Source organism: Pithys albifrons, chromosome 2 (genome assembly GCF_047495875.1).
Source record: "Pithys albifrons albifrons isolate INPA30051 chromosome 2, PitAlb_v1, whole genome shotgun sequence".
NCBI classification, from domain to species: Eukaryota; Metazoa; Chordata; class Aves; order Passeriformes; family Thamnophilidae; genus Pithys; species Pithys albifrons.
The window spans coordinates 107,253,765-107,265,967 of NC_092459.1; the positions used below are offsets into that span (position 1 = coordinate 107,253,765).

At 46.9% G+C, this 12,203-nt stretch overlaps 1 protein-coding gene across 1 annotated transcript in view; it reads right to left on the minus strand.

Annotated features, from left to right (window-relative positions):
- Positions 1 to 473: 473 nt before the first annotated feature.
- The window catches only part of TTBK1 (tau tubulin kinase 1), a 116,981-nt gene continuing 105,251 nt past the window's right edge, over positions 474 to 12,203 (minus strand). Inside the window, 2 exon segments of the mRNA XM_071581948.1 lie at positions 474 to 7,730; positions 9,252 to 10,846. Of these exon segments, the coding sequence (XP_071438049.1) occupies positions 7,304 to 7,730; positions 9,252 to 10,846 (2,022 nt within the window). The 3' untranslated portion in view covers positions 474 to 7,303.

A 12,203-nucleotide genomic window follows, 5' to 3' on the forward strand; every position in this document is an offset into this window, starting at 1 on the left:
ACCCCTGCTCTGACGTGTTCCTCCAAGCCGTTTCTCTGACTTTGCCTGCTTGCATGATTCACAAGCCACAAGAGAAGAGAGAGCCCATATTACCACTGTGACACAGGAAAAGGCTACCAGCAAATCACACAGCTCTCAGTTTTTGCACACCTGTTTACATGCACGAGGTAGGAGCTGCATTGGTGTTCATATTGAAACAATGGAATGCTCTTGGTCCTTGCTAGCATGTGTACTGGGCTTAGTCAGAGCCAACTGAGTTGACATGATGTAGGAAAAAAAAACCTTATGAGGAGATTTTATGGCTACCTGGGCACAACTCTGCAGGAGATTTCAGAGAAGGACTGGGGGGGGCACAGCTGCCACACAGCTGCAATGAAACTCAAGCACAGTTGTAGCAAAGGTCCCTTGGCAGCAATTCAAGTGGTATTTCTGCTTCACATGTGGCAACACCAATAAACGCGAGAAGAGACCAGTGAAAAGGTAGACAGGCTTTTAATGGCATGATCGAGAATCCCCTTTTAATAACAAATCTAATTACAACTGTGTCTGGTATGAACAAGAAATGGCATCATCATTTATTTATTTTTAAGATGTGATCTGAAATTATGACAAATGCCAGATGGATCTGTACACAGACAGGGCCTCTGTGATGCATGCCAGATTTTATGGCCAAGAAATTTGCCATGCAGTTGAACCGGATTGTGGTTCCTCAGTCGGAGTCCTACATTCTGTTTGCAGAGTGTAAACATTCTCCAGCTGCTTTCCTAAGGAACGCAAAGAAGATATGTAGAGAGATTTAGCCTTAGGACCCAGTCACATTTCCAGGCAGGCAGTACTAAGGAGCAGAAGTCCTGTCTCCTGAGTGTGCCGGAGGTGAAGGAAAACATCAGTGTGCCAGATACAATGTCTGGGTGTAGAATCACATGCTATTGTGTTAAAAGGAGATATATAAAATTATCTGTGTTTCCAGTTCCAGTTCCTGTCTGGAGAAGAAGCAGCCCAGATCCCATAGCACAGCAGTGTCGCTGACACTGGTTTTCACCCACACGATTAGGCCTGGTCTCCTTGCCTAAACCTCCTGGAGAGCTCATCCCACCCTCTGCAGGCTATGGTCCCAGAGTCTGTGCCATGCACCCCTGCCTCATTTACCTATGTGCTGAGTAAATGTTACCCCCTGCCTCCTCCAGTGACCCCGTGTCAGATCTTGTGCTCTGGGCAGGGGCAATATGAGCAAGGTCAGAGGCAGAGCAGCTACAGACAAGGCCGGTGCTGATACTAATCCTGCAGTACCCTCACCCCTGCAGGCCCCTCTGGTTTAGGAGCTAAGAGCAGGAGAAATTATCTTGGTCCCTACCAGGAACCCAGCTCTGGATTTGCTTTGGTGGCTCACTTCCTCCTTTCAGCACAGAGAGCATCAATATTTACTTTAAACCTGCTTTCCAGTCATTTGCAGCTCCAGAAATAAAAGGAATGTTCCTTATTATGACCCTGCATAGGTTGGTGGCCAAGTCTGCCTCAAGTTCTGCAGAATCCAAGAGAGTTTCAATTCCCCAAGGACAGAGGGGCTGACCTGCAGGGAGTACACAGTGACTTTGAAGACAAGATTTGCTAGAGGAGATGTATTGGGAATGAAAGGACAGGATAGTGATGGTGTACAAATAACTTATTTCATGGGATTCTGGCTGTACTTGGGATCACAGCTCACTTTAGGCTGCAATCACAGCTATCCCCTGGCCTCACAAAGATACCAACCCCAATGCTCAGAGAAGTCTTAATGTCAGTCAGCTCTGCTGTCACTGTCAGCATAGTCCCAGCCCCTTCAGGGTTCTGCAGACAACCTCAGGAGCCAGCACACAGCAAGTCCATGGGCTCCCACTCAGGAGCCCTGTAACAGGCATGCACTCCAAGAAGAAGGGGTCTGAACAGGAGCCCAAGCTCTCTCCCTCTTGTGGAGCTGTAGGGGCAACTGGCAAACAGAACCAAAGGTGGTTGCAAACTCCCATGTGGTCCCTGCGTGCTTTGTCAAACCATCCCAGCACTGGTGAAGCATGGTCATGTTTCAGTTAAGCCAGAAGAAACTCATTTGATACCAGACTCATCATGTCCACAATGGGACTTATACAGTGTTCACAAGATTAATTTAACTGCAGGTGATTGATGTGTAGAACAAGGTATTAAGTGAGCACTGGTGTGTACACATGTGGATTAATAGTGGAATCATGCCATAGGTCAGTAAACTATACAGAGAAGAAAGAAATGCACAAAGGGATTATCGAACTGCTGCTAGAGCTGGTCAGGCTATCAATAGTCATCTTCTTACATAGGATCTACATTGAAAAAACACCTCTGTGTTGGAAAAGAGAAACATGAAAGATTTTCTTGCCCCAATACAATTTGCTTCCAATTGAAATGTTTCACCGCCAAACTCTCAAAGCCTGTGTTAGTCAAGGGCAGCAGTGATACTCCAGATCCTGATCCATGCCCCACAGAGATGTGTGTCAATCTGGCAGCTATTATAGGTCTGATGGCAAGTATGCCACCTGCTAACCACCCAAGCTGGGGTGTTTTGGCCCCAGTTCGTGCTCAGCCGAGTGGAGCCTCACAGCTCATATGCACCTTGGTAGCGTGGTACCCTGTTCCTCCGCCCACATTTACTGCACACAGCAGTCAGTCCTGCACACTTAGAAGTCACATAGTATCAGAAGACTTCTTTGAAGGTAGCAGGATCCTTTTTAACCTTTAGCCACTATATATAATGGTCACTACTTATATTATATTGTTATAATAACATATATATTATAATATTCTTTATTTAGAAAGTCTCCTGCCTCTCCCAGGTTCCAAGCACAACTGACTCAGACATGTCTGCTACCAAAGCACCTTTTGCACCAAGGCAAGCAGAAGTGTCTGTGTTGCCAACCAGACAAATCAGTTAAGCAGCTCCATCCATCTGTGTGTTTGAGCCTCTCCACAGTATTAGTCTGACTGGTGGCATTTTATTTCCCCTGCTTACATAATCTGTTGTCACACTGGCTTAGCACTGAGAACTGTCTTTTAGATTCATCACTTGGCACATTTCCCCTGTATCCCTGTTTCTTTGCAAGCAACACCTGACCAGACAATAGCCATTGACTCTTTTTACCGGCCAGTTTGCCATCTTTCTAACTGGCAGATAAAACCACTGTAAAGCAAAGACTCAGCATGACACCAGGTAGTCTCAAAGACACTTACAGTCTCAACATATACAGGACTTCAAAAAACTCCCCTGAACAAGACCTGTCTGTTCTTACTGCCTATGCAGATGCACACACAAATGTAGGTGCAGTGGTACCTTGTCAAAACACACATGGGCACAATTACCTGCAGCTGGCCAGGACAGACCCTGAAGCAAAGTCACTGTTGGGAAAACAGGTAGTGTGAGGCTGATCCTAAAAATTCCCACAAACATGGGCAAGTTCTGGGAAATCTGCTTTTCTTCCCCTGACCCCACACAGATTTTCTTATTCTTCCTAGCCATTTCCTCCACTTTGGTCAGCTCTGCCTTCTCTTCAATCTTCTCCTCTCTGCAATGAAGGAAGGAAGCAGCCACACATCAACAGCAATCTTTGAGCAGCCCTGTGTGTCCTCGAGGCTTGACAGAGCTTGCACATGATTCATAGCAGAGAACACCAGGGTCTTGCCTCCCTCACCTTTCTGGGATGTGACAGCTCATCATGTTCTGTGAGGCCATACTAGATCATCTGGCATTCCTCAAAGACCTAACTTCTCCCTAACATCAGAGTCTCATCCCCTCTTGTCCCCAGACATGATCTCCTGTGTTTGCTTCAACTATGGCAGGTGCCCTTTCTACTCTCTGAAGGGTAGTGGAAGAAGAAAGGACCCAGAGGAATTTGTTAACCCTTTTGGATAACTGTTTTCTCAGTGACATTAGCAGAGAGCACCAGCTGCCAGAAAATGCCTTAAGAGAGACACACAAGAGGATTGCGAACTTCTGCAACCAGGGTCTCAGTGATGGGACTACCGTGGAGTATCACCCCAGAGGACATGACCTGGGGAGCACCATGCTTTTGATGTACTTTCCTGCTCCCCTCCATGCCAGGGGTAGCTGGGAAGCAGGACTGTGTTGGGGCAGGGAGTCTGGTAGCACAACCACAAGGAGAGATGACTCATGCTAGTCCCAGATCTCTGTGGGTTCAGCTGCACCCTCAGTCCAGCCCTGTCAAACATTGGGAATGGCTGTTATTTTCTGTGCTGCTGATCTTTCTCTGGCTTTCTGAAAACTGTCTCATGGCTCTCCAGCATATGACAACTTTAGCATGTGTCCTGGTAGGACCAGGAATCTACTGCACCACAAAGAGAGATACTTTGCAGGTGTCACCAGCATCCTGCCTGCTACTTGTGGTTGGGTCATGGTAGAAAGACCTCTTAGAATGCAGCTTGGTTTCTGAGAAACCTTTTTAGTAAGAAAAAGTCCCCACATTCCTTTGAAAAAATTCACTGGATGGCTGCTTCACAACTAAAAGCTTGCCCAATTTCTTCATCTGCCATTTTGGCTACTCCATCTTCTCTGTTTTCATGTGCCAGATGGAAGATCACAGAACTTTAGAATGGTTTGGCTTGGAAAAGACTAAAGATCATCTGGTTCCAACCCTGCTGCTTCCAGCCTTCCACTAGACCAGGTTGCTCAGGGCCCTGTCCAACGTGGCCTTGACTCTGCCCTGGAGCTTCTTTCCTGACATGGTTATAGCTGGGCCACCAAAAACTCTCCTTTAAACTTTCTCTTGAACAAATACCTTGATCGTGCGTTATTGGCTTCTCATGATGAGGCAGTTTTTTTAACCCTGTTAATAGTCCTGTAGTCTTCTTTCCAAGCTCTTTCAATGCCAGTTTTGGCATGAGCTCTGAAGACCTGGATGGAACATCTGGTAAAATCTTCATGGCAAAGTCTTACCATCTCAGCACTCTAAAATTAATAGCCCTTTGATAAATTAATAGGACCCCCATTATGAGTTATATTTCTAGAAATAATCTGTGTTTGGGTTTACTTTGTTTTCTAGTTTCTAAACCTGCAGGACATGTTTAGGTTCCATTCTGACCCACACTTCAAACTCACATGAAGTTATAGTGTCGCCAGAAGTGGTCACACTCTCTGTCCTCTCCTTCTTCTGTTGTGTAACCAAATGGTGAACCCCACTGATCAACTGAATCAGATGAAAACCAAACCAGCAAATCAGAGCTGTTGGTGTCATGCTAGATCAGCATTTCCAGACACTTTAACAATAACTGCTCCAGTGTAAGGTGGTAGAAGCAAGCAATGAAGCAGCTAGAAGTTGGAAGGATGTTGCTTTTGGTGGCAACATCAGCTCAGTCTATGAAACCACAACCTGAGTTTCCTCTGAGTTCCCAATGCTGCTCTGCAAAGATGAGGGCATGTTTTTAGAGTAGAAGCTGTGCTTGTTTAGCTGACCAGGGTGAGCCATGTCACTGGAGAAGACTGTGAGCTAGGTGAAATAAATTCTTAGTCTTGGTAACACTGAGACTGTTATATAAAAAGGTAATTCCTGTCCTCTGTTTCTAGACATTTCCCTGTTCAGGTGTCCAAGGACTACCCTTTTCTCCCAGCCACGCTGTCACAGTTCTCATGCTCCTTTGCAAGTCACTTCCTGTAGATATGAACAACTTCAGGATTTCCCAGACTCAGTAACCATCAGTGTGACTGTTTGCATTCATGTTTCAATAATCAAGGTTATCACTGTCCAGATTCCTCTTGTCAAGCTTTGTTGTCTGCAAATAGTAAATATTTGTGGGTAGTTGCAGCTGCAAGAATAGGTGTACAGAGCAACAGTATTTTTGTTCTGACTCATGCCAAGCTTCTTTTAGGCATGGCAATGGTGTGAAGCCCAAAGTATTTGGGTCTGGACTGTTTTCTTCAGAGGTGTGGGGAAAATTTTGTCTACTTCAAGAACTCTTCCAATGCACACAGGTCCTTCTCACTTTCATTTTCAAGCTTTCCTAATTAGTCTGGGGGCTAAAAAGTTGGTTGATGTAGTTCTAGCTGAGCGCTAAGCTTCTAATATTACATTCACATTGTTAGTTCTAACGCAACATGTGACAGAGCAGAGCACCAAGAAAAAGACAGAAACCTGACCTCTGCCACTTGACTCACCGTACTCTCAGAGAGAAATGCACAAGGTACCCACAGCATGCCAGCAAACCTCTTCTGGCAAAGCAGCATCTTTTGGGTGTACTACAGGGAAACTTTCAACCACAGCGCCAAAATTCACAAACACCAAGAGTGTGACAACAAAACACAAGAAATTTAAGTGTAAGGGGCACCCAAGCTAAAGACTATTCACATCTTCACAATGGAGCTGTGTTTGGTGGACTACAGGTCTGTGGCACCAACAACACTTGGGTTGAGAGGAACCACCCTTGCTGGGAGATGTGGTATCCACAGACCACAGTTTGGTACTTGAGACAGAAGTGGCTGCAGCGTGCTCCCTTCTACATTAATTAGCAAGAGCTCTTGATTTCCCAGCAACTTGCCAATATTACTTCCACCTAAGTACCCACCACACAGGCATCTGCTGAAACAGTAGCAAGTGTCACTGAGCCGCAATGCCAGATGGTCTCCTCTGTGGGACATACTGGAGTAGACAGGAGCATCCAGCAAGACCTGCCTGCCTCCCAATTCCCACTTGTAGAGGTATCTCTGGAAAGAAGAGCCCCCTCCACCTTGCCCCTTCTCTTATCTCAGCATGCAAGGACGCATCCATTCCTCTTGGCTAAGCTGGTAGCAATCCCTTGCTAACAGAGGTGGCAAGAGGTAAGCTAACACTCAGGTAGATGGCAGCGGCCAAGGCTGGTGTTTTTTCAGCAAGGAGAGGGAGACACCTGAAGGACAGGAGCCTTCCTTTTTAGCAGGCCTTGCTCTCATCACCTCTGCTCCTCTTTCCACAGCCAGGGTTGGTGTTGGCAACTGATATTGCTAACAGACAGAGGGGAATTCCTGGGGAGGGAGGAGGGTCAGGAACTGGGCAGGCTGTCTGGGTCACTGTTTGGTGCTGTGCAGTTAGCAAGCGTGAGCTGCAGACTGGATGTCTCCCTTGAAGAAGGGTCCATGGCTCAGAGGCTGTCAGGCTCATGGGAGCTGATCGCGGTGTGGGGTGAGAGTGAGTGAAGCATTGAAGTACAGCTACTGCTATACACTTGCAGGTCCAGCATGGAAGGCTGTGCTGCAGCATCTCAAGTGTATACTCTATGCAGAAGTTACCCAGTCTGTTGGGCTTGCAGAGGAAGATCATTATCTGGCAGCTGCCTTATTTTCCAGGGACACCTGCTTTCCTTTGGTTGCTGGACTCTGAGTCTGGGTTTTTCCTCTTTGTCGTTTTTTGGCCATGCTAGGAGATGGCAGAGAATCTCCTGTCAGCCCCAGAGCCTGAGCTGAGGGCTGAGGTCGAGGAGAAGGAGGAACTCGCTGAGGAGCAGTCCCTGGCTTATGCTGTCGGCAGGGAGAAGGACTTTCCCTCCGAGGTGGCAGTTGGCTTCTGGGAGAAGTACTAGGGTTCCTTGAAGAAAGGACAGGGCTCCGAGGGGATGCACCACTGGACCTCTGTGAGCTGCTCCGTGGAGGAAGAGAAGTAGAACTCGGTGAAGAAGGAAGCCGACTTTGTACCTGTGTTACTTGGCACTCACTTGGGACGCTTCCAGCTGGTCTCTGTGTCTGAAGCCTGCATGAGAAGAAAAGAGAGGATGAAGGTGAGTTTCTCCAAGGGGCTCTGGGCTCTTGGCAGGATTGGCACTGAACATTGCTGGGCAATTACAAGGAGTCTCCAGTACTAGGATGACAGGAGCTATGCTGTGAACCACATGGAGCCCTGGTTTGAACACCATCCTGTAACTTTCAATGCAGTTAACTAATAAGTGTTTGTCTTGATCCTTCAGAACCCTCTGGGTCAACACGCAAGCATGGTTTGGCTCATAGCACATATCTGGGACCCTTTTCCAGATACAGGATGGATGCAGCAACCTCTTCCAAGTCAGGAGATACACTTTGGAAATATGGGCAATGGATTGCACCAGTTGGCCTCTGATGGTAACTGTGATGGAAGATAAGCCAACTGAGGCAATCAAAACTGGCAGCCTCATTGCCCTTGCAGCTCTAATTGCAATAGCTAGGCCAGGTCTTCCTGCAGAGTTACGGCTGTGCCTAGCATGCTGCAAAACTGAGAGCTCAACACTAGGGGCATTGCTATTAGCAAGATCAGACCAAGTGAAAGAGCTTGTGAAAGGAAGGAAGGAAGGAAGAAATTGTGGTAGTTTTGGCTTTAGTCAGCATAGGTCCCCATTTAGGCCTCAGTTTTTAGCAGACCTCAAAGGATGTGACACAGATTAGAGGGGACAGGTATCATCTGACTTAAGCAGCTAAAGATGTATTTCATATCATCTGATATCATCAGGAAGTGTTGGGGAGTATAACAAGCAAGGGGGGAGGAGTCTCGCTCCTTTCGGTCCATGCTTCTGACCAGGAGGGTTCCTGCTCCCTGACTGCTGATATCAGGCCCTGCTGCTGGTCCACGCGGCTGTTTACCTAGGGATGTGAGCATATTCCTGTTAATTCCTTTTTCCCTCTTGCTGGGAGGTTTCCTTTGGGGAGGAGGTTTGGTTGGTTTGGAATTTCGCTTGTTAGCTGGGGCGACCTTGGTGAGCCTGTTGTTGTTTCCTGTCACTATGTGCTATTTCATATTCTGTGTTAAGCTCTCCTCTTCTCTGTATACACATAAAAACCTCACCGTGTTTAAAGCCTCGTTCCTGCTGTTTTCCCTCATTCTCCTGCTCTGGGAGTGGACTTTTTGACTGGGTACCAGGCAGTTGGCATTTAGCCAGCTCAAACTATGACAGAAATGGAAGGGAGGAAGGGAGGAAGGGAGGAAGGGAGGAAGGGAGGAAGGGAGGAAGGGAGGAAGGGAGGAAGGAAGGAAGGAAGGAAGGAAGGAAGGAAGGAAGGAAGGAAGGAAGGAAGGAAGGAAGGAAGGAAGGAAGGAAGGAAGGAAGGAAGGAAGGAAGGAAGGAAGGAAGGAAGGAAGGAAGGTTGGTTTGTTTCAAAGCCAGGACAAGTGAAGAGTGGCTTCAAAAAAAGAAGACAGAGCAGTGACAATTTCACACACCACTGAGCTGAAATGACAGTAGGAAACAAGGACAGACCATGCATTCAACCCAACACTTTGCATTTCTCACTGCTTTGGTCTTACCTGGAGGCAGCAGCTGCATCCAGCGGGGAGCTGCACAGCCCTGCAATTGTGACAACCATGGAGATCTCAGACCTTGTTGCCTCCAGTGGTGTTTTCACTGGCGTGATGGGACGAGGAATTCTGCTCTTTGTACTTGTGAGTCTCTCTTCTTTCCCCAGGAGTGCAGCCTTCTTCTCTCCCTTCCTTGGGATGGAATCATCAGAGTCATGGGTGTCCTCCTCAGAACAAGTGGCTGACAGGGTTTCTGTGGCTCGCCATCTGTCATCGCTGGAGGAGGCTGAGGAGGAGGCTCCAGAGGCCAGGCAGATGAGGCGGTTCTGTCTCTTCTCCATCACCAGGCGAGCCAAGTCAGGTTGCTTTGCCCTCTTATAAAGCCTTTCTTTGGCTGAGAGTGAAGTTGAAAGATCTGAGCCGGTGTCCTCTTCAGAGAACAAAATGGGTATCCGACTTCTATACCTGGAGCCCAGCAGTCTCCTGGGGCCCTGTTGTGGTGTGTCAAGGAGGGTCTCTGCTCGTTTAAGCTGTTCCGTCACTGATACTGACTTCTCAAGGCCAGGGTCCCTTGTAACCTCCTTGTCAGGCTCTTTCAAATCAAGTGAGAGCACCACTTTGCAGGAGAGCTTTGGCTTGTCCTCAGGAGGCTTTGCTATGCCATTAGGAAGGGCCAGCTGCTCGCCCACTGTCTCTGAGATGGTTTCAATGTGATTAGCTGAAAGTGCACAGCTCTCTGTCTCTGCCCCTTCTAGCCCTGAATGTATGCTTCCATTCTCTACCAGCACCAGGTTGTCCTCCAGCTCTTCTTCAATAATGACTTCCTCAAACTGTTCTGGAGGGCAGTACTCCTCATGCCGCACTGGATGGCCACTGGAAGACATGACATTTAAGTGGGTCTTTTCAGCAATATGAACAAATGTGCGCTCAACTTTGGTAAAGGGGGAGGAAGCTGTAGCCACTGCCACAGGAGGCTTTGGTTCAGATTTAAGAACTGAGGACAGGGTTCCTGGCTCAGATACATCCAGTTGGCTACCCATAGGCTGAGGCCGCTCACTCTGAGGTGTCAGTGCAGCAAAAGTGCCCAGATCAACTTCTGGAGCCAAGTCTGTGGCCACTGGAGACTTTTTCAGATCACCTGGTGAAAACAGCACTAGTGTTTTTGAGCCTTCCTCCAGCTCCACATCCCCATCAGCAGTGGACACTCGACCCTTGGATCCCTTCTGGTCATCAGCCAGGAGTGTGGATGGTGCACATTCCTGGCTGTGCTCTGTGCTTTTTTGACTCAAGTCACTACTGGAACCACTGTGCATGTCAATTTCATTGCTTTCCTCCTCCCCCTCCTCCTCCTCATCTTCTTCCTCCTCCTCATAATCTTCCTCGTCTTCTTTCTCCTCCTCTTTTCCATTCATTTCCAGATAAGGTTCCAGAGGTTTGCAAGGAGCAGTCAAGACAACATTTGAGAAATCAACTTTCTTTATTCGCTGGGACACCTTAGACTTTTCCCAGCAGTCTGGCACATCTTTTCTGAAGTCTTGATAAGGCAAACTTAGAGGGACCACCTTGGGCAGGCCATTCATTTCAAATGACTTCAGCATATATGCCTGCAAGAAGACAGATGTGACAAAAGAAGAGGGTTAGTTAGTTAGTATTCAGACACAGCATTGACACAGACAACATCAGGATCAATGGCAGCCAGAAGAATCCATGGAAAGTATCTAGCCCATTCTGCTTCCAAAATACATGCCTGAGTAGTGGTCACTTCATCATTTGATTCATACAAACCTTAAAAAGCAGATTCACAGATACTTACCAATGAAGGCAAAAAAATGTGCCAGAGAAGTCCACTTGTTAGCAGTCTTTAACCTGGACCTAAAAGAACTGTTTTCAAGCAATTCCTCAGGATTTTTTAATGTTTCCCAATCTTTTTCAGTATTTATACTTTTATTTTAGTATTCATATGTTTACATATTCAGTCCTTCCTTACTAGAATCACTCAGCAACACTCTTTTATACCCAAGCAATATTGAAATCAAGGGGCACCTCTGGTCTAGGGAAATTTCCTGATCACTTTGCATTACCATCTGCCATTGTCCCTGGAGCAGTAACCCTTGCAGCGTTAACTATGTTCCACTGCTGCACTGTCCATTGCCCCTTCTGCTCCTACATCCCTCCAACAACTCCTCCTTCTGTCTTCTACAGTTTTCTGCATTCACTAAAATCATCAGCAGGTAAGTCATGAAAGCTGGAACATAAAGTGTCATTATCAGAATCTGGTGTGTCCAACCATGAGAAGCAGAGGGTGGACAAGACAGGTGGTGGGGGCAGTGTTTCTCCAGTCTGTGGCAGAAAGGTGGCATCTGTAAGGTGCCAGGAACTGGTTGTAAAATGATTGCAAATGATACTACAGAAAAACAGCAGCTCACACACACACACGTGAACACACTTGACCAAACAAGCCCAAAGGGCAAAATAAATAGGAAATACTCATTGAAGCTTGGCCTAATTAACAATTGGTTGTAAGTGAAAATCAGCACTACTCTGCAGAATGGACTTACATCATTTAGATTATACTTCTGTTAGGGCTGGAAAACTGTAACCTCTCCATAAACTCAACTGGTCAATGTTACCCTTGAAAAGATTTAATCATGATCAGAAGGGTTCCAAACATCTGCGTTTTCAAGCAGCATTTGACAGCATCAGAGGATATTTAGGCTACACAAGCCTAACAACTGAACAAGGATCCACTCAACTATGTGAGCTCCAGAGCTGTCGACAGTTACCACATTCACCTTGACATGGGAATGAATCTTTTTGTTTCTAGGGAGAAGGAAAGTCCTCACTGGCTTCTCAGTCCAATGGCACAATTTCAAAGTGTGACGAAAATCTGCATGTTATTCTGTGCTGAGCAACTGTCCTAATATGTCTGAAAAACGTGAGATTTTTATGCTCATGTACTAC